The sequence below is a fragment of the Mytilus trossulus genome, chromosome 11, assembly GCF_036588685.1.
Source record: "Mytilus trossulus isolate FHL-02 chromosome 11, PNRI_Mtr1.1.1.hap1, whole genome shotgun sequence".
In the NCBI taxonomy this organism is placed as follows: domain Eukaryota; kingdom Metazoa; phylum Mollusca; class Bivalvia; order Mytilida; family Mytilidae; genus Mytilus; species Mytilus trossulus.
This window is the reverse complement of record NC_086383.1, coordinates 55,452,841-55,476,344: the sequence shown is the minus strand read 5'-3', so window position 1 is coordinate 55,476,344 and position 23,504 is coordinate 55,452,841. Positions and strand designations below refer to the sequence as shown.

At 32.2% G+C, this 23,504-nt stretch overlaps 2 protein-coding genes across 2 annotated transcripts in view; one reads left to right on the top strand and one right to left on the bottom strand.

Moving 5' to 3' along the window:
- LOC134690474 (perlucin-like) overlaps positions 1 to 2,930 on the top strand; it is a 71,496-nt gene extending 68,566 nt beyond the window's left edge. The window contains exons 5-6 of the mRNA XM_063550445.1: positions 1,724 to 1,940; positions 2,829 to 2,930. Of these exons, the coding sequence (XP_063406515.1) occupies positions 1,724 to 1,940; positions 2,829 to 2,850 (239 nt within the window). The 3' untranslated portion in view covers positions 2,851 to 2,930. The remainder of the gene's footprint in view (positions 1 to 1,723; positions 1,941 to 2,828) is intronic.
- A 1,078-nt stretch (positions 2,931 to 4,008) lies between these two features.
- LOC134690177 (uncharacterized) lies at positions 4,009 to 22,602 on the bottom strand. The gene is made up of 10 exons (XM_063550154.1): positions 21,957 to 22,602; positions 20,279 to 20,420; positions 18,696 to 18,866; positions 16,408 to 16,575; positions 14,808 to 15,336; positions 10,375 to 10,561; positions 8,106 to 8,247; positions 7,393 to 7,563; positions 5,366 to 5,533; positions 4,009 to 4,584 (listed from the first exon to the last, which is right to left on the bottom strand). Exons 1-10 carry the CDS (start codon positions 22,113 to 22,115, stop codon positions 4,070 to 4,072), a joined length of 2,352 nt encoding a protein of 783 aa, XP_063406224.1. The 5' UTR covers positions 22,116 to 22,602; the 3' UTR covers positions 4,009 to 4,069.
- Positions 22,603 to 23,504: the final 902 nt, after the last annotated feature.

The following is a 23,504-nucleotide window of genomic DNA, read 5'->3' as shown; positions in this document are numbered from 1 at the left end:
TCATCCTCATTTAAGCGGTCTCAGGTAGCTTTTCACTGTATATTTTGAATATCAAACTGGCACTTTTGGCGCTCCGTAAACATAAAAGACAGAAAGTCTACCCAAATTCCTTTAAGTCACGTGTGTATCTACCTATTGACTAAATGTCTGCATAATATTAGAAAGATTGAGCAATTAGGGGGTTCTCACCATTGCCCTGTGCCCTTTGTCCAAAAGATTTGATAATTTTTAGCTGAAAAGTGACAATACAAGCCATCCATAGATATCGAATATGACATTATTCTGGACAATCATTCTGATACAACCTTAATATATACAGAGTCTATGATTTTCTTAAATTTTGTGGACATTGAAAGACCAGGGGGTCTCACCCTCATTTAAGCGGTCTCAGGTAGCTTTTCACTATATATTTTGAATATCCAACTGGCACTTTGGGCGCTCCGTAAACATAAAAGACAGGAAATTTACCCAAATTCCTTTTAGTCACGTGTGTATTTACCTATTGACTAAATGTCTGCAAAATATTAGACAGATTGAGCAATTAGAGGGCTCTCACTATTGCCCTGTACTCTTTGTCCTAAAATTTTGATAATTTTTAGCTGAAAAGTGACAATACAAGCCCTCCATAGATATCGAATATGACATTATTCTTGGCAATCCTTCTGATACAACCTTTATATATACGGAGTCTATGATTTTCTTAAATTTTGTGGACATTGAAAGACCAGGGGGGTTCCACCCTCATTTAAGCGGTCTCAGGTAGCTTTTCACTGTATATTTCTTTTATGGGCTTTCCATAAATATTTCTATTTATAATCCTAATTGTTTTCTAGAGTAATCGGTTTTTGTTGTTGTTTTTAAGAAAAATCCTGTGTAAAAGTACTGTACCTCTTTGATTTTTTTTTATTGACAACAATCTATATTACATTTAGACAAATATGCAAATTAGAAAAGGGTTAATATTCGAGAACAACGAGAATTTGCGACAGCTTGAAGAGGTCATGAAACTATTTCCTACGTGTCTTATCAGTTCTTTTTACTATAAAAATCATCATGCTTTTAATGTTATTAAGTATTATTCTTTTTTTATTTTTAACTTAATTTTGAATATTCAACCGACTGCTAGCAGCCGGTTGGATATTGAATATCGAATATCGAATAACGAACCGGCTGCTAACTTCACACACATAAATCAACCGGGTTATGGTTTATTTACCCAAAAATATATTCTGATCCCCAATTTGATGAAAAAAATTGTGATTCAATATTTTCCCCATACCTTAAAGTGTTAAATTTTGCAAAAGCTTAAACAAAAAAAAATAATTCTGACTTAGACGAACAAAAACCAACATACACCCCTTAAAGTTAAATAGTTGATCCCTTAGTAATCATAACGATTCATTTACACTATCTGCACATAACCATTTCACAACTGACAACGTTCAATTTGTCACATTATCGTACCTGAAACCAAGTCCCCTCTGCCACGAATATGTCCTACCTAATTAGATTTATAACAGAGTTTGAACCACACGATCGCGAGCAACAAGATGGTTGCCACATGTTGAGCAGACTAAAACTGCTCATATTCGGGAGCACATAATAACATCCTAAGTTTTTTGTTGGGATTCGTGTTGCTCATTCTATAACTTTCTATGTGGTGTATACTTCGCCGCAATATTAATGAATCACTAGCTCTTTTGTAATGCATCATATTTTGTAGGCGTTCATTACTGGCTAGGAGGACGCGATGTAATAGAAGGTGTCTGGAGATGGAATTCTGGGAAAAAGATCTGGTATAAGCCTTGGTCTAGTCCTAACCAACCTGATAATGCACACGGACGGGAGGACTGTTTGGAAATGCAGAATTGTCGAATCTGTCATTGGAAATGGAACGATAGACCATGTTATTATTCTAATAATTATGTGTGCCAGAAAAGGTAATGTTGACACATTGATATTTACAAATAACTAAATTATACATAGTCTCAAAAAAGCTTTTGTTGTTGACTAGTAGAATGCATGACCATGCAGAATATTTCTATCCTTTTTCGAACTCATTTTAAGTAAATTCTATATTTTGAGACAATTTATCGTTGTTTTTACAACACACTACACTACAACTCTGTTCCAAGTAAAGTGTTTTGGGTGAAACCATTAGTTTTGAATTTGAAGCGGATGACATACACATTTTGCAACCGTCTATGGATTAACATGATCAACTGTATATAACATCTAAATATCGTGTTATTGCAATTTGACTGCGTAAATATAAAAATCTCTCAAACCTTTTTTTTTATACATTTAACTAGTTTAACTATTTGTTAACCTTCACTACTGACTAGACAAATAATACTTCGTTCATATTCAGAACAAGCTAAATACAATATTGTAAACTGGAAGGTTCCAACAATGAATCCATAAGGAGAGAGAGTAAACATTTTGATTGCTATTTATTATTGCCAAACATTGAAACGTCAGAACGTGACAAACCGATAACCAGTTCATTTTTTGGTTTTACTGCCGTTCCAGCGAGGGCTGTGTGTCGACAATACTACTTGCAGATTAGGTCGTCTGCTTATAGGTCCCAAAATAATCATCTGCCTATTTATTTGGATGTTAATTTGAAGAAAAAAAGTTTATTTCTGAATTGAAAAGTACAGCACATACGTCGACAAATATGATCTTTTGACTATTATATTTGATGACACGTTTCTGTTTTTGTATTAATATCAAATCTGTAAATATTTATATAAGACTTCATCTCAGTCATTTTTGTTAAACACTATGTTATATGACATTTACATTTTTTCATTTATATTTTACAGAAGTACTTGTGAGCATCGCTGAAGAAACCAAATATGAATCATAGGAAAAACGAGTATCAGTAAGGAATTGAATAAAGAGATAAATATCTAAATCATCAAGAATTATAGTTGGTTCTTATTCTTAAGTTATCTTCTTCTGTTGTCCTCAAAGTAAATATGTTTGTCTGCACGAAAAGTTCATTTAAATCTGTTGCCAAATTAATAATCCAAACTGTCTATCAAGCAGTCCGATAGTTCGACATACAGTTAACCAGTTCTTTACCGTTAAGAAAAAATAGGAATAAGTTGAACGCGTAAAGCAATATCAAAAAAAATTTGTCCATGAAATAGAGATACAAATATTAAGGTTTGAAAAGAAAAATGTCATGATATCGCACCTTGTAACTGTCCCTTTGGTATCTTTCGTCCTTCTTTTAACTTCTTATTCAATTTCAGAACAGTTAGGAAAATGGGAAATACATCTTTTTATGAATCTTTCGACGTAGTGTATAATCTGTCAATTTCCATTGATATATCCTTCTTTCTATACGTTTCTTACTGCACAGTTTGCACATCTAAATGAGAAGTAAAGACAAAAACAAGGCAAGGTTAATAATTTTCCTTGGGTTATAACTTATTTCTCCATAAAATCTACAACGGTTGTAAAAAAAATATGCCTCACAATCAAAACTTGTTATGTGTGCATTTGTATTCTACAAATTCATACAAATAAAAAGTACATCAACAATATTAGCTGAATCTGGTCGTTCGTCTACGTATACGTACTGGAAATAAGACGCTATCCGGTCGAAATAATTTTTGGCGTGGTTGTTTGAACACAGCAAATATATATCATTATACTATTAGCTTTGCTGTATTAGCAATATAATATCATATTGAAAAGATACTGGAAGCGTACTCATTAGGTGAGATGACAAATTGTAAGAGAATCCGTTGTTTTAACTCTTGCAATTTGAACATTACTGATGAATCTCTTGAAGACAAAACGCGATATAGAATACACAATTACAGTCCTGTAATCTGTAATAAGTTATTTGCAACAAACAACTAAAACTGTTTTCTAAGCACAACCCAGTTTCAAATTGTTATCAAATTGTTATACAATAAAAGTGATTTCTTATAACTAAAAGACAACCATGCATACAGCAAAAAGAAAAAGAAAAAAGAAAACAAAGCAAAGGTTATTTTTAACTCTTATAGGGACCGCACGAAGTTGTTAAAATCATTTTTCAATAATTTCATTAATTTCGTTGTTTTGGGATATGACCTTCCCGTATGAATTTCATTAATCTAACAACTTCCACTTGCTTAAATTTAAAGTCATCTCTTAGTATATCTTCACCAAGTCCCTCTAGCATTGCACCATCTATTAAATGTTTCTTGAAATCTTGTTGATACTTTGATAAATTGAACGCCTCTAAAAGATGCTGAATGTCATTAACAGACATGTCACTGACATATGATTGTATTGAACATGCAGATGAGCTTTGCCCGCTTTCAGCATTGTTACCCATTGTTTTTGATTCCGATAATTGTTTTTCTGACTCGTTCTGAGATCTAACTAGGTCAGGCCAACCCTCTGGTCGTCGTGCCGGAAGTGGCGGTTTCAATCTACGCTTGCATGGTTTTGGCGGTATCCAATATGGATCTGTTTCAATTTCATGATAAATGACTTCGTCTAAGTTTGGCAATAGATGGATTGGTACACAATTTCCAGTGCCAGTTGTTGAATATTGTTTATCAAAAAGTGTAATTTCTGAAGAAAAAAACCCACATTCAATATGATCGAGATTAAATAATTAATGGAATTTTTAATATTTTAACTTAATATGAGAAACGGTACGTTTTTTTTTTAATTTGCGGTTTCTGCATATTTGAAAAAAAGTCATGCATGACAGTGAAAAGAGATGCAGCACCAACAACAAAAAACAGACTGATAAAACAATGATCTATACATTTTAATTGAAATACATTTTATTTTGTACTACACTTTTTTTTAATACGAGCCAGCATTATTTTCTCTTCTAAATCGAACATAGTTTAACTACTATAGCCTTTGATAATTTGTATAAACTTGTATAACTTCTTCATGTTATCTTGAATTTCGCGAAACAGTAACTTGTTTCCGTTTTCATTGCTTTAAATTGAACAAAATCGTTACATGACATTTTTATTGTTATTTACATGGACAGTCGAATGGTTATTTCTAGAGACATCTCATCGACCTGAACATGTCAAAGCAAATTCAAAACTCATTGATGTATCTTAACACATTATTTTTTCTTGAGACATGTTAAATGTAAATTTTTCCAGTTTCGAAAGGAACTTGTGTTTTATACTACTCTCGTTTCAATATTTCTACCACTATCATAACTGCAATGCCGGAACATATTTGAAATAGCGAGTTATTTTCTAAAAGATGTTCATAAAACCGACTTAAGTTCCATACAAAGACGTACACGAGTAACATTTTGGACTATATGTTTAGGATCTCATATATAATAGGTTGTGTGCAGTTTTATCTATTTGTTGCTTACCTTTGCATCCTTCATTTACTTTTAACCCAACATTTGTATTTACAAATGCATTTAAACTTTCTATTTTTCTCTTGAAATTCTCTTTAGACCCATCTCTATATCCAGTTACAATAGCAATTGATATATTTGGAGAAAGTGCTAAGAGTAACGGAAGAGGCAACAGTATATCTACAAATATAAAAGAAACATAAATGGAAGAAATTCTATGTTAAAAAACCATTTGTTCCATGTAAACTTTTTACAATACGAGAATTTAAAAGACAATATTCGCAGGTACTATGTTGGTAGAGTTAATTATGTGACTCCATATATATCTTTTCGTTGGTAATTGTATTGGCATGAGTTTCGTGAAATATGGACCACGTCTTTGAATATAATGATCTCTAATTAGAAACAGGGAAATAGCAATGAATACGAACAGTTAAGACATGCCTTTCGATAAAAAAAACTAGCAAAACGTAAAGTAACAAAATACAAAACTCCGAGTAACTGATATTACCTAATGTCAAAATATCTGGAGGAATAACAATGATTCAGAAGCACGAGGCATAACCATATTGACGTTTTTCGTTTATCTTTCACAAGTTAAAGTTATATATTTAGCGCATTTAAGCGTCCCAATGCACCGTTGCAGTTAATTAAATGTGAACCAAACGCAGGGACGTTATCATTTCAATTTCCAAACGAATAGATTAAATTTTGCTATGTTACGGAATTATAACTATGAGCTACTACAGACGTTTACCTAACCATGTAATGCTTATTTGTCATGTTCCGTAAAATAAATGTTCCGGACCATATGAGTATTTGGACCATACGCGTATGGTCATTACCATATGCGTATACTCATATGGTCCGACCATACGCGTATGGTCCGACCGTACGCGTATGGTCGGACCATATGAGTATAATACTCGTTTGGTTATTAACGGACCGGACCATATGAGTATTGGGACCATATTGGTATATATTTTTTTTTAAATTAAATTTATATAAACGTTTTAATGATACAAAAACTTTATATAAATAACAGTGATGGTTTAAAACATGACATTTTTTTAAATTTTATAATCCAAAAACTGCTTAAAATTTAAATATTGATGCCATAGTTAGTTTTCATCGCTAGTTACATTTGTGCATGTAGGCTTGGATGACATTCACTTCCACACGGTATCATAGCTTATTTGCATTTGCAAGAATTTTGTGCACGATCCTTTCCATTTACACATTTTGTTTGCGAGTGAAAAACATGACTTTTTTGCAGCTGCGTACAGTGATACCGATGTCTTTGGCCATTCTGATGTCTATGCTCTAGATCTCAAATATCGAAAAATTACTGCAATACACCACATTCACAACACAACTTAAATAAAGTAAAATTATGTTACTTTAAAGTGACTTCTTATGTAACAGTTCATTAAGAATTTTTGGAATTCATTTTTTTTAGTCGACATATTTCCATTCACTCGTAATATTAAACAAATCGGTAATGACCATCGGTACAAAATGTGTTTATAAATTTGACAATTAACTAAAATCAACTATGTGAAACTTCTTATTTTTTTTAGCTCATCTTTTTATTATAATATTGTCTGTCTATAATAATAAAATTACTTATATATGATAGCGTCTTTTTAATGAGAGATTAGTAGTATTAAAAGTAAACTGTTACAGAGTGTTAATCACCCCGACCATACGCGTACGGTCGGACCATACGCGTATGGTCGGACCATATGAGTATATACCCATATGGTCATGAACATACGCGTATGGTCCAAATACTCATATGGTCCGGAACATAAACACCAAGTAGAGGGGAAAAAGAATGTCATAAAGAATAATTGGACATAAAGTAAAATAACGAATAATAAAAAAAAAAATTAAACACTATTGTTTACATAGAAGTTAATGTTTGTTAATAGTCCGCGTAAATGAACATACGCATATGTAAACTTCACCAATAGACTTGAGTTCCGGTGTTGTTACATGTACTATATATAAGCACAAAAAATGTGCATTTAACTTACCATCTTGTAGACAGTTTCCTTTTAAATAAGTTTCAGTATATTTATTTAGAATTAACATGTTGTAGCGCCGTAAGGTTCTCATTGTGAATTCATCATCCCCAGTCACAAGTCTTACTTGAACGGGTAATTTGTTTCTACTCAGTATTAGTTCCAACGTTTCGGGGTATGATTCTACTTGGAAAAAATGAAAAATAAAATACTTAAAACAGAATAGAAGTATCTATATAAAACATTTTTACAATTTGTCGACGTAGAGAGACATTACTGATTACATGTAGTAACTATATATATGTTGTACGAATAAGATAAACACGAGATCATTATGAAGTTAGTTATTATAATCAATTTAAAAACTGTCATACAATTGTTATGAGCGTCACTGATGAGTCATATGTAGACGAAACGCGCGTCTGGCGTACTAAATTATATTCCTGGTACTTTTGATAACTATCATATAAAAAGAAAATACTCCAAAATTCGAAACTGTAGGTCACTTATCAAATGGCAAAATCTAAAACTGAAACACATCATACTTGACATGATACAGCCATTTCTTTATGTTGTGTCACTTGTATGACAGTTGCAAAATTGATTCTCAATACACACTTTATTAATTCAATGAAAGCTAATCGAAAAGGTTGGTATTGTGTTATTTTAAATACAATTGATATATCTTATATTATTCTGAAATAACTTTAATAAAAAAAGCCTACCGTTTCTAAAATTCTTTACGACAGAAAACATATGACTGCTACAAACTGGAATACTAACAAATTCTTCGTGTTTACGATTGGCTTGGTTGGCAAGTCGTCCTATTGCTCTTATTTGGTGAACGACACGATGTAACCATATAACCTAGTAAATTTAAAAGCAAATCTCGTTTTTATATAGATAAAAGCGTTGGTTTTCCCGTTTGAATGGTTTTACACTTATGTCTAGTAATTTTGGGACCATTTACATATTTTTGTTCGGTATGAGCCAATGTTTCAAGTTAAAGACCGTGCCGTAACCTATAATGGATAACTTTAATAAATTGTTTCTTGGATGAAGAGTTATTTCATTTACACTCATTCCACATCTTCCTTTATCTTTAAACAATAACAAAAATATCGAACTTCGAGGAAAATTAAATCAGAAAGTCCCCTGACAAATTGCAAGTTGCATTAACATTAATTGTCGTACCTGGTTCTGTAGCTAGCGAAACTTTTCACTTATATGCCAGTCCTGCCGAGGTTGACCATACATGGCCTTCATAGTGATAATTGAAAAAGAACCAAATTTTGATTTATCCATGTTATCGTGAAGATGATGGAATTTGATAAAACATATAACATAGAATAGATAAATGCTTAATGAATAATCGAGCGTTACGTTTTTGATATTAACCACTAGCGGACAATCGCCAGTTATTACTCAACATGCGGATAAATTAGATTGGACGAGGGTTCGGTATAGTTCTATATACCTTTTTGTGTTTTTTTTTAATCTTCAAATTCGGTCTATATTTTTTTCGTGAATCGGTAGACCTGTGATACTGTCTATCTGTGCAATTCCTCCGGCACTAGTATTTATATCTTCTGTATTCTAAATTTAGGTGAAATCAGGTGTTCCGGAAAGTTAAGCTTTTCCTGTACCGTATACAGCACCCGTCGTGTTATTTCTTTGTTCAGTTTAGTTAGTACTCTACATATGTGTATATATTTTCCCGTATCCTCTAATTACAAAGACGTGCACCTTTGAATTCAGTTATAAAATATTCTTTTTGTTTTTGTTGTCATTTTTAGAAATCTTACATGTGGAGGTAAACTATTATTTAATTTTTTTAAGTTTGACTATCAGAAAAATGTACATGCTTGGTATCTTATAGGCCGTTTCTATGCACGTTTGTGTATGTTTTGTAATAGTGCTTCTGTTGTTGTCTTTTTTTCTCATTATAGCTAGTAGATAAGTGAATATTAAAACAGAAAACTATTGACTCTGCAAAAATACGGTCGTGCAGTAGTAGTAAAAAAAGTTGTTTTCAAGCGAATAAAACTTAGTTGATCAGTCCCCTTTGACTTATAAAAATTGGATGGAAGCCTTACTCTTCAGTGATCAAGTCTGTAGTATTTATTGAGTGTGAGATAACAGTAAAAAATAAAAGTGCTACTGTATAAAAAAAAATCTACAGATGAAGAAATAAGGTTTGTGTTCTCCCTTGAAAGGATAATGTTCGCATTAGCTATTTGTAACAATCACACAACACACAATGACAGAGAATATGTTTATGAAGGAATATTTTAGCGAGTATGTGTCAATCAGTATTTGTTAAAGGGTAGTTAAATACATTTGGCACAATCTACACATTTTACGCCATTATTTATATCAATTTTTAAAATACGATTCATTGTTGAATGTTTAATAATTATTCAGAATGTTACAGGTTAACATCTACATTTAAGATAGGTATTGCTTAACATTTGGATTATGATTATAACGCTTCAAAGGTCTTGCATAGAGAATATCATTATTCGCAATCATAATGAATAGAAAGAATTAACACAGACACATTTAATCAGATATTTAGTTTAAAACAAGATTACATAAGAACAAAGACTAGACCACTAAATATTAAAACTTTATAAAAGAGTACATATAGGTGAAACAAATATATTTAAATCTAATAATTAAATGATCTACTTGTAATTACCAGATAGGTTAGAATCTAAACGAAACTACTACGATATAGTCTCCCAACAGTCACATTATATTGACCAATTTGACAAAAAATTGACGATATGAGTGTAAACAGGTGGGGAAATGACCCAACAAAAGAGAGAGAGAGAGAGAGAGAGAGAGAGAGAGAGAGAGAGAGAGAGAGAGAGAGAGAGAGAGAGAGAGAGAGAGAGAGAGAGAGAGAGAGAGAGAGAGAGAGAGAGAGAGAGAGACAGACAGAGAGAGAGAGAGAGAGAGAGAGAGAGAGAGAGAGAGATATTATTATACCTGGTTAGTAGATAGTTCATCGTAAGCTGTCCTCCCACTAAATCCTTCTGTCACAATGACCAACAATGGTAACTGATTTCCATACTTCTGATAAAAGTCTGGTAAGGTGTACTGATGTTTGGGATCATATACATACTTAGAACTACATGAATTTTCCATATCATCAAATTTAAAATCGACTAATCGACTTTCAAAAGGTTGTTGTTTCATTTATATTGTATTAAAACACAACTGTGATCGACATGTTATAGCAATACATTGTACAATAAACCGTGTCGAATATATATACACGATCCATTGCTTCCCTAATTAAGTTTTCGTAATGACGCTTTTAAATATTTATGACTCTTTTTTTAATTACACATCATACATGTCATGATAATTATCAGTAAACTCAAATAACCGATCATTCTAGTCAATGGTGTGCTAATTGTAGAAATTGATGTGCTTAGTTTATGCATGTATATGCTTTGTCTATATGTCATTTTGTTTTCTTTGTTTCTTTGTTGAAACATTTGTTTGCTTTCACATTGGTTAAGATTTTAACACAATGTTGACTCCTGTTCCCATATTTGTGACATTTTTTTTTATCTACTATATAAAAAAGAAGATGCAGTAAATAGTTATCAAATGTACCAGGATTATAATTTAGTACGCAAGTAAAATTGTAAATGAGACAACTTTCCACAAGTGACCAACAGTACACAGACAGAAACAACTTTAGGTCACCGTTTTGTTTTCCTCAATGAGCAAAGCCAATACCGCATAGTCAGCTATAATAACCCTCAAAATGATAAATGTAAAACAATTCAAACGTGAAAACTAACGACCTAATGTATGTAAAAAAAATGAACGAAAAACACATATGAAAACCATAAACAAACGACAACCACTAAAAACAGCTTCCTGACCTTGGAAAGGCACGTTCATACAGAATGTTGCGGAGTTAAACTGGTTACCGGGATTATTACGTCTATTTTGTCTGGGTTTTTTTCACATATTGTTGCCATTTCATTTTTGGTGACTGGAAATTAATTATCACACATGATAAACTATATATCTTGTTCAAAAGAATCTTGACAATATCGCAAAGTTCTATCAACTGAAACTATTTATAAAACTCATAAGCTCATCAAAGATAACAGGCTTATAGTCTCGTATGTGTCACAGACGCGCATTACTTTTTTTTTCTGTATAATATAAGCCGTTACTTATTTGTCAATTTTCAGGTAATTTTCATTTGACGTGGCTTGTTATTAATAAATTCCACTATTGTATAATTGTCCTATTGTCATTTCTATTTTTGTTTTTGGCATTTAATTTTGCATATATGCTTTGTCTTAATGTCATTTTGCCTTTCATATATCTGTTTGTCAATATAGTAATTAAGATTAAGATATACAACAATTTTGATTTCTTTGTCCCTGTATTTGACAATTTTACCTTTAATGTCTGTTTGTTTTACTCATAAATGTAATGGATATCTATGTAACTGTGATACAAGTTATAGGTTAATCTAGCTATAAATCAAGCTCAAATCCACTATTTTTACCAACTATTATGACTATACCAAGTCAGGAATATGACAGTTGCTTTCCATTTGTTTGGTGTGTTTGATCTTTTCGTTTTACCTTTTTCTACAACAGCATAACAAATGGCATTTGGCGGACAAATCAAATAAAAGAAAAACTTAAAGAGTTGACATTACTTTGCTTCATAAAAAAGAATGGACAACGTAGATACAAGTATCTTGTCTTAGTGAGGGTCAAATCATACTTTGTAAAGAATCACTCTGATTCAAACAAAAAAATCTCTGAAACCGATATTATCAAGATGCTTGATTTCTTGATTGACAACATATTTTTTACGTTCGGAGGACGTGTTTTTCAACAGACTGTCGGCATCCCAATGGGAACAAACTGTGCCCCTGTACTTGCCGACATGTTTCTTTATTATTATGATGCTGATTTCATGCAGGAACTTCTTAGGAAGAAAGATAAGAAGTTAGCAATATCCTTTATCTCTTCTTTCCGCTATATAGAAGACGTTCTTTCACTAAACAATTCAAAACTTGGTGACTATGTGGAACGCATCTATCCCACCGAATTGGAGATAAAGGATACTACAGATACAGTTAAGTCGGCTTCATATCTTGACTTACATCTAGAAATTGACAATGAGGGTCGGTTGAAAATAAAACTTTACGACAAAAGAGATGATTTCAGCTTTCCAATTGTGAACTTTCCATTTCTAAGTGGCAACATTCCAGCAGCACCTGCATACGGGGTATATATCTCCCAAATGATACGATATTCCCGTGCTTGCATTTCCCATCATGATTTTCTTGATAGAGGGTTACTGCTCACAAGGAAGTTATTAAACCAAGAGTTCCAAATGGTGAAGTTGAAATCATCCCTTCGTAAATTTTACGGACGCCATCACGAGTTGGTTAACCGTTATGGAATAACCGTTTCGCAAATGATATCGGATATGTTCCTTACGTCGTAACTTCAATCCCCTTCCCTTTCATGAATGTGACCTACCGAATTAGACTTTTTACCGGATTTGTAATCACATAAGCAACACGACGGTGCCACATGTGGAGCAGGATCCAGTGGTCGTAAATATCATAGAAAATACCAATGATAGTAGATGCAAGACGCGCATTGAGTAATCATAATTAGGTATACGAAAATGTGTTATAAGTGCTAATGAGACAAATCTCCATCCAAGTCACAATCTGTAAAAGTAACCAGTATAGGTTAAAGTACGGTCTTCAACACTGAGCCTTGACTCACACTGAACAGAAGGGTATACAGTGCAAAGAAAAAGACGGGTGTCAAACCATTCGAACGGGAGAACAACGGTTTCTTTTGTCTGCTCTTTGGTCGGATGACTGTCTCTTTGATATGTTTCCCCTTTTTATACTCACTTCTGATATATAAGATCCACCAATGACACTCAAATCGAAACAGCTTGAAGGTAAACTTAATAAAAATCTGAATAAACAAGAAATGAAGCCTAATATTTTAAAGCTTACGTATCTGAAGAGGAGAACATCATAAATCTCATCCGTTATTATTCTTTAAAGATTAATTGTTTGTACTATTTCATGACAGTCAGATTGTATTGCTGGAGGAATCCGATGTGCCGGAATCAAGGAAACCACCGACCTTCGTAAGAATAATGATAATCCTAGTCAAAATAAAATCGGAATCGAGTGCCCAAATACCAGTTTGGTTCGAACTCATAGCCTAGTTGCTGACTGACTAGTGATTATAGCAGTTGAACTACTAAGATGTCTCAGGCACATTCTTTAAAACAATGTTGACAAATCTACAGCACGATTTTGATAAAACCGATCATCTTAAATATATATTAAATCGTACGTCATATCTCAAATATTTCCGACGTTGTATGGTATCAGAGGAGTTGGGGCTCTTTGAAATCGGTCACCTCCCTTAGTAGTATTTATACAAAAAAGGGTGTGGGCTTTGCTCATTGTTGAAGGCCATACGATGACCTATTGTTGTTAATATCTGTTTCATTTTGGTCTTTTGTAGATAGTTGTCTCATTGGCAATCATACCACATCTTCTTTTTTATATTCACATTTTAATTCGCAATAGACAATACTTTATATTCATATATAAATAATTCATGAATAAATATGTCAGCAACATGTTACTGATAAAATTACACATAAAAGAAGACTGAACGGCATGAACCCCGGTGCAAATAGTAACAGTTCGTCTACTCAGGAAAGATAAACATTAAAAAAACCTAGTAAATTTTACACCATTGGTTTCTCAAACGGGTATACACGTGTAAAAATTATTTTCTCGCTTGAGCCGGTACGGTATGCTTGAGTCGGTACGAGTTGAGCTGACCAATGAAAAAATGTTTATCGCTATTTTACCTATAACGAAGTTGTCAATTTTATGTAAATTTCAATGAAAACGCCACGTGCCCCCTTAGCTACTAGCGATAAATTTTCACATCATTCGACTGCGCTGAGAAAGCAAATTATCAGTAAGCTAAATCAACGGACAATTTCGTAAAATAGTGATAACAAAGAATATGATGTTTGCCTATGAATATATATTTTCACTAACATTATCTACAAAGATTTATAAAAGATGAAATTCCCACTACCGACAAGTTCAAAAATCGACTGGGTTAAGCTAATTATAAATTCTGTGCTATTCATCAACCAAAGTTCCCATAATTCATTACTTTAGATGGGCTTCGTTAAAATATAAAGCCGTTGGTAATTACCAAAGGATGCAACCAAAAGCTGTTTTTTTTTTAAATTAAGAAGGCTTTAGGTGTTTCTGTCAAAAGTGAGAATGATTACTTTACACAACATAACAATTATATTTTATAACGAACTGAAATATGTACATGACTATCAAAATATTTGTTTTTCTTTACTGTTTTGGCATGTATCCTTCTCTTATGAATTTCTTCAATCTAATAACTTCGACATGTTTAAATTTAAAATCTTCTCTCAAAATCGTTTCTTCGAGGCCCTCTAGCATTGCACCATCAATAAGATGTTTTCGGAAGTCCTTTTTATACTTTGTTAAATTCAAAGCTTCTAAGAGAGACTGGATGTCTTCAACGGACATGTCACTTACATGCGATTTAATAGACCCTGCCGATGAATTGTACCCACTTTCATCATCGTCATAAACCGTCAAATTGTTTCCACTACCGGTTGATAAATCTCTCGACTGGCTATCTGATTCTACTGGTATATCCTCCTGGTACAGTAAACCGTCTGGTGGTCGCGCCGGTAAGGATGGTCTCGTTCCAGGGTTAGGTGGTATTGGCGGTATCCAATTTGAATCCGGTACAATATCTTGATAAATAAAGTCCTCGTCGTAGCTTGGCAAAAGATCTGGTGGTATGCTATTTCCCGTGCCAGTTGTGGAATCTTGTTTATCGAACAGTGTTATTTCTGAAAAAGTTAAACAAATAATATTGTTATCCCAATACCTTATTATGTTATTGGTTTAAACTCTGTACTGATTTTTAACTATAATTTCCCCACAAACGGTCATTTCAAAAATAAACTTCCGTCCTTATAAATAACGTTGCGGAGGTATACCACCAATAAGCGCAAACTGACACAAGGGTATTGTTACAATTTGCAATGTGTTGGACGTATAATGTCGTGTTTTTCAGTTATTTTTCATCGAATAATTTAGTATTGATGGTTTGGTTCGTATTTTCGTTCTTTTATTATCTGAGTAGTGTTTATTGGTCTGAATTACTTCCATGGTGTGTTAAGTTTATTCCAACATATGAGTTCTAATGTATACTTGGTATTGTTTACTTGGTATTTCCCCCCTTCATTCATTATTTCGTTGTGTTTTGTCTTGAAAACAATAGGTTATGTTAACATTCGTTCTGGACATTTTATTAATGATGATCTAAACATAATTCATCATTGACATTTTCGAAAGGTCGTATCTCATTGTCTAGAGAATTCAAGACATTAATTGGAGCGATAATTTTGAAATTAACCTCCCTTTCAAAATGAATTGTCACAACAATGATGACATGCGATTTCACAATAAAGTGCATTGGTAAAAAAAAAGCATACTAGGTAGCAATGTGTTCATGATATTAGCCAAAAAATGTAATCATTGTTTCTTCCATTTTTTTTTTTACATAAATAAGGCCCTTAATTTTCTCGTTTGAATTGTTTTACATTGTCTTATCGGGGCATTTTAAAGCTGACTATGCGGTATGGGCTTTGCTCATTGTTGAAGGCCGTACGGTGACCTATAGTTGTTAATGTTTTTGTCATTTTGGTCTTTTGTGGATAGTTGTCTCATTGGCAATCATACCACATCTTCTTTTTTATATAAGTATTTGATGCTTCTTGTAGTAAATCTACAAGGTTGGAAAAGCGTTGACCATGTGCACATTTACAGACGCTTCTACAACCCTATTATAAATTGACAAAAGAAGCATTAAAATCTTCAAGGTTATAATGTTTAAATTACGTTTTGACTGTTCCTACCTTTGCATCCTTCTTTTTCTTTCAATTCAACATTTCTCTTCACAAATTCACTAATTTGTCTTAATTTCCTATTGAATGCGTCTTTAGTTTTTTTCACATACCCAGTGGCGATTGCTACTGATATATCAGGAGAAATTGCCAAGAGTAAAGGCGGGGGCAATAGTATATCTAAAACGAGAAAATAATCAGTTTGAACATTTTTTAGAAGAGAATAGTTCCCCAAAAAAAACTATTTCCATGCTGTGGCTTTTCAACAAATATTCAATACTTTCCGAGTGAATTTTATCATGTTACCATGGTTACTGCTGTTCTTTTTATTATGCAACAAAAATGCATTGTGTCATAAAATATAATCAGACAACTATCCATCAAGAATGGTTAAGTAATTTTCAAAATTAGAAGGATTTTGCATATGAATATAAATCTTAGTGGTAAGTATTTTATTTTTGGAAAACCGATTTAATTTTTTAATGCATTCAAATGGATAAAACCAAATGATTCTGGAAATCTGACAAAAATCCCAAAACATGACAAGCGAACTTCCTCAAATAGTCATGAAAGCTTCATATGGGCAACTGTTACTTATTTTCTGTCTCATTAAGACGTTGCATTATATAACCACTAAATATGTTCTAAGAGAATGTGCTGTATCAATGTGATGCATACATTACTGAGAAGATGATATATGTTATCCCCTATTCTACATAAGGGAATCCCTGTAACAAGTCAGAGATATGACAGTTGTTTTCCATTCGAGTTTTACTTTTTAGAATACCACGAAAACGCTTGGGTTTGAAATCTATAAGTTTTTTACGGCATGTATGGTGGTCACACATAATTGAGTGTGTATGTATTGTTTTAATTTTTAAATCCCGGATAAAATAAATGAAAATTAGTCAATAATCAGGATAATAGGAAGAAAAAAAGTATTCCTGGTTAGTAGAATATAACCACTATGTATGTTCTAAGAGAATGTCCTGTATCAATGTGATGCGTATATATTAAATAAAGTTAACTACTTTTTCAATGTAGCACCAATTAATGTTTCTGTATCACTAATACAATGAAAAAAAAATTAAAGTCATGAAAAAATAATATAGAAACACTAAATACAAAGTTGTATTTCTTTTGTAACAAATCAAGGGCCGCGTTAAGTTTGCGATGATTTAGCGTGAACTAAATTAATGATAACAAAACATATATTTACAACACTAAGAAAAAACATGATCTTGAATAGTTCTATGACCGCTTATAAACTGTAAAAAATGTCTGAAGTTGCAGTAAAACAAAAATATGCAGGTCATGAGCCCAATCTGAAAATATGCAATTACGAAGTTACTCTTGAACAATGTTCTTCCTTATCAAAGACGTACTTCATTTACCCCTTCAAGGTTTTTTTCGGGCGTTACTGATGTGATTTTATAAGGTAAAAAGCGCGTCTGGCTTTTAATTTTTTAAGATTTGTTCCTATTATGAGTTTATAGACAGATAACTTGATGGTTTTATGTTACTACGTATACGAAACACTCAATCTAACTTCCCACACGTTTCTTTTAAATAAGTGCAGTATGAAAGGGACGGAAAACGCACACTTTATCAATAATTATAAAAAAAAGTACTAACCGAATGAATGACAAAACTACGGTTGCATGTGATATAATTGGTTCAAGTTTTCAATAAGCTTCAAAACATTGGGTTGCTCTCTTCCTGTTTAATTATTTTTATATATATATATAATATTATAACTGCATGTCCGGAAATGATTCGATAGAAGGAAGTGGAATTTTCATTATGTAATAGCACATTTATTTATCTATTTTTTGTGATATCGATTCGACCAATTGACTTATTTATGGTATCAAGCCTATATTATCAAATATTAATTAAAACACTCAAAATATTTTATATCTCTTTCCAAATTGCAATTTATATTTAGAAATTAAAATAGCACGCTAATAATATAGCTGAATACTTGAAAAACTAAGGTTGTGAAACCAAAGATTTGAAAGAACAAAAACTGATAAAAAGCTATATAACAAACTACTAACAATTATTGTTGTAATTCACTAATGGCCACACGGTGTTGCGACAATTGTAATTGACCGTTTCAGAATCTAATGCATCCTGGGTAATATTTTCAAAAGTGTACACCAAAGCGTCGTGCTTGGTTAGAAATATCATAAACAATTGAAATTCGATCAATGACGTGAAGTTATTTTCATTTTAGGAGACGAACAATGAAATTACCCATGATCCTTTAGATTCTGAAAAGGCGAATTGCTACCTACCATCTTGCAGACAGTTTCCTTGTAGAAATGTTTCCGTGTATGTCTTTATGAGTAAAATGGTGTAGCGTTTGACTGTTCTCAGGGTGTAATCGTTAGCTTCGCTCGCCAGTCGTACTAGTACAGGTAACTTGTGTTTTGTCAGTATGTCTTCTAAAGTCTCTGGATCTGATTCTACAATATGTACACACTTCATATAATACGTCGTTATAGATAAGATACATGTGTAGCAGGATCTGCTTACCCTTCCTGAGCACCTGAGAGCACACCTAGTTTTTGGTGGTGTTCTTGTTGTTTATTCTTTAGTTTTCTATGTTGTTTCATGCGTACTATTGTTTGTCTGTTTGTCCTTTTCATTTTTAGCCATGGCGTTGTCAGTTTATTTTTGAGACATCGTATAATATGTCGATGAAAACTGACAAAAAACGAATAAGTCTAAAACACTACAAAGACATGATAGAGAACTAAAGATTAATACTTAAAAAAAAAAGACATGGATTTTATGTGTGAGAAAATCTTTTTCAAAGCGGAACGTGAGGTTAAAGAATAATATTAACTTCTTCTTATCGTTCTAAGAAAATTTTTTGGCACCTTTTTTTTTTCTTCATTGTTCATCATTAACACAGCTCTAGACAGGTATTATGGTAAGTCGGGGAAAAACTGTTAATGCCGAGGCAAAAAAGGGTAAACGACAAACAGACAAAACAGTTAAAAAACTATATATAGACTTTGTTTCCACGACCACTACACAAAACCTGCATAAATCTCAGGTTGCCTGAATGGTTAAAAATTCCCATAATTGTTGTACACGTCGTTTGTCTCATGTAAGTATAACATAGATATGAATATGAATAAGGACTAAAAAAGACAAGAACAAGTAATATGTTATAAGCTTTGTTCATCTGAAATTTTTGAACATGTAAGTTGCCTTCTATTATAAATATTTATGGTACAACTCATTACTGTAAAAGCATTTTTATTGAAGCAAATGCAGAGCAGTAAAGTCACTTTGCGGGCAATATTGATATAATTAAACTGAATATATCTCAGCGGAGACACTTGTATGTCCTTAAAAAAAATAAATGTTTTTGTTATTTTGAGGATTGAGAGGTAATGCAAGTAGTTATCAAAGGTTCCAGGGTTCTAATTTAGTGCGCCAGACGCGCGTTTCGTCTACATAGGACTCACCAGTGACGCTCATATCAAAACAATTATAAAGCCAAACAAGTACAAAGTTGAAGAGCATTGATGATCCAATATTCTAAAACGTTTTGTCAAATACGGCTAAGGTAATCTTTGCCTAGGATAAGAAAATCCTTAGTTTTTCAAAAAAAATAAAGTTTTGTATACAACAGATAGTTCAATGTCTCTTTATACAAAACTTTTATATTCTAAGAGTCTCAATAATTAATTAACAATACCATTGTACAGTACGTAGTTTTTTTATCCTTATATTGGATATTTAAAAAGATGTAGTATGAGACAACTCTTCACAAGAGATCAAATGACACATATATCTACAACTAAAGGTCACAGTGTGTCATTCAACAATGGACTATGCCCATATACAAATAAAGATAGCTTACCATGTCTGGAACTCGTAAACACAGTAAACATGTGACTGCTGTGAACTGGTATAGTGATGAATTCTTCATATTGACGAACAGCTTGGTTTGATAATCTTCCCAATACCCTTGTTTGTTTACAAACACGATGGAACCATATAACCTTGTTAAATAAATGACATCAAATTAAATGTATTTATTAAAGTTGAGCATACAAGTGTTTTCTATTATGTGAACAATCACAAGTGATTGTGTGTCCGCATAGTGGTCATCTATTGGTGTTTATATTACATAAACAGGTTTGTGTTTGTGTTTGAATATCTGATATATCGGATTGGTTAATATTTTTCGCATTGCGTAAATATATTGAACACTTTTATGATATTTGTTATGTAAATAGCACGGGATTTTTAAAGCGCACATAATTGTCTTGTTTAAGTAATTTAAGATATATTGTCAGTCGAAGCTCATATACCGTTCAGTAAGGCAGCTTAGTTTAGGTAAAGACCCCCTCCCCCCATCTGGATTTAAATGGTTGTATATTTGAAATGTTTTCACGCATAGATTGATAGATATTTATACTGTCAGTGGGACATTGTTTGTTTGATTATTAAGATTTATATGTATATATGATTTCTAATTTTGTTTTTTTAGGCTGTCGTGTACTACGCAGCGTTGTTGCCGATATCATGACATCGGGACTCAATATTTTGATTTAATAAAATATAACAATACGCTGCACATGCTGGCGAGCATTTCGATGAAACGAATGTTTGTTTTTATTTTATAAATACTTTATATACGTTTAAGGTGACGAATTAGAATATAAATATTTATATTCAACATGAATTATATTTCCTATTTCCCAATTCGTTTTGAATTCATTTGTCGTTGAAGAAAGAATATGGTTTACCTTGAGTTAATTATTTCAGATTTTTGTAAGTGTTAATGATGGAATAAGCATTGTGTTAAATATAATTACGAATTTTCTTTCAAATCCTGAAGTCGTATTCCGGTTCTAGTATATTACAAACTCGGTCGGCGTAGCATAATTAGAAGTGGTCGACCTATTGTTCATTACTTTTTTAATTCTTGTTGCATGTATTTATGATGGAATGGTCATTTTGTTAAATAAATCATTCACACTACTTTCAAATCAGTAAGTCGTATTTTATTTCTAACATATTTCAAATAAATCATGCGTTATAGAAATAGGGCCATTTAAGATAGATGTTGAAGAGAAACATTCAAATATAGAAGATTCAGACGTTATATTAGACTAAAAAGTAGACGGCTTTTGCACTGACGAACTACCAAGAATTGATTTTGATGATCATTGGGGAATATTAAGTTGATAACGCCCCTGTTTTTTTGTTTTTGTTTGACCGATCTCTCATTGACAATCGTACCACTTTTTTTACTGTCCTTCTGGTATCTTTCGTCCCTCTTTTTTATCCGTATATTAACATTTAATATTAAATGTATGAGAAGATGGTATATGTTATCCCCTATTCTACATAAGGAGTTTTACTTTTTAGAATACCAACGAATAGAATTGGTTTTGAAATCTATAAATGTTTTTACAGCGTGTATTGTGTCACACATAATTGAGTGTGTACGTATTGTTTTAATTTTTGAATCATGAATAAAATAAATAAAAAATAATCAGTAATCATGATAATCGAAGAAAAAAGTATACCTGGTTAGTAGATACTTCGTCGTAAGTTGTTTTCCCGTTGAACCCGCCTGATACCACCACTAACAATGGCAGCTTATCTTTGTACTTCTGGTGAAACTCTGGCATTGTATACTGATCCTCTGAATCATATTCATAATCACAATCACATAACTGTTCCATTTTATAAAATGTAAACAATTGTCACGTGATCAAATTAAACATTCTACATGAAATTTGTTCTTTCCTGTTCAAGGCCAAATAAGTCCAAAAAGTCGCAGTACGCAATGACCATACTATTTATAAATAACATACATGTTTTAGTTATCTATGTCGTAGACTTACGAGAAATACTGTATTTTAAAGTTTGCATTGATAGAATATACTTTAATTTTGATTTTATCCATCAATGACACGGAGTTCTGTTGTAACAGACAGTGGTATATAATTCCTAATTAGTAATTGTGTGTTGCCAAAAATAGTTCACCACATACTTCCGCGTCTACTATTTTGATATTCGAAACTCTTCTTCAAATGTAAATTAAAATATATAAATATCAACTTCCTAGTTCACAAATTATTTTCAAAGTTTAAATTTCTTATCATTTGTATTTTTAACATCATCTTTTAACCTCAGTAAGTTTTAATCAATACATGAATATCTCAGAGATCTACATGCACCTATTAAAATTCTTATACACATGACGACACACCTTAGTTAATGTATCTTCAATTGAGTACTATACGTATTAAACGCATTATATCATTATTTAAATGTGCACAAATGTGCGAAAGTCAGGGTAATAATTAGGTCTAGATAACTCATCGAATATACTATGCGAATAACTGGGTTTAACAGCTGCTACGTTTTGAGGTCAAACAAAGTATGAAGTTAAAGATCATTTATAATGTTTTAACTAGGCACTTTCTATGTATATGTACATATATATTTTAATCTATTCATATTAGTATTTGTCTTTATCTATCACTTTGTTTTGTTTTTTTGCAGATTATAGTACATTAATTTTCAGACAGTTTCAAAGCAAAGGGAAAAGAGGGGTCCTATCCAGATATTTTTTATCACTAATTATGATCTTTATTTTTATTTTATTATTTCGATAAAAACAGATTGGATACACAAGAATTTAATTGCCGTTTTCGTCTTTGTTTTATCTTTTTAATTAGATATGTTGTAAGAATGTGATTATTGTAAAAACAGTACCGGCTGTTGAATCCAAATGACATTTACTTATTATATCGGTTTTGAGTTTGCTTAATAGTTTTCTCAGTACAACGGAACACAAAACAACTAAAACGTTTAGCGAGCTACAAATTAAAAACTAGTCCCCCATGTTTATCTTCGGAAAATGATTTTACCAATTCCATAATTGAGAGGTTTTTAAAAGTTTTTGGACGGATGATAAGAGATTTGCTAGTAACATCTGTCGTATTGTCATGTACCAAATTATTCCTATGTTGAAGTTTATCTATGATAGTACGAAGAATATCCTTTTGAATAAATTTTAGGATGATAGTGCCATATGCTTTCTAATGTGTTGTTTGTCTTATTTT

What these genes read in the sequence shown, in the direction of transcription:
- LOC134690177 (XM_063550154.1), bottom strand. Translation starts at nt 22,115, where the DNA reads ATGGAACAGTTATGTGATTGTGATTATGAATATGATTCAGAGGATCAG. An exon ending in AGAAAAAGAAGGATGCAAAG is followed by an intron (nt 15,337 to 16,407) that starts GTAGGAACAGTC and finishes TAACTTTTTCAG; the next exon opens with AAATAACACTGTTCGATAAA. An exon ending in ATGAACTATCTACTAACCAG is followed by an intron (nt 8,248 to 10,374) that starts GTATAATAATAT and finishes TAAATTTACTAG; the next exon opens with GTTATATGGTTACATCGTGT.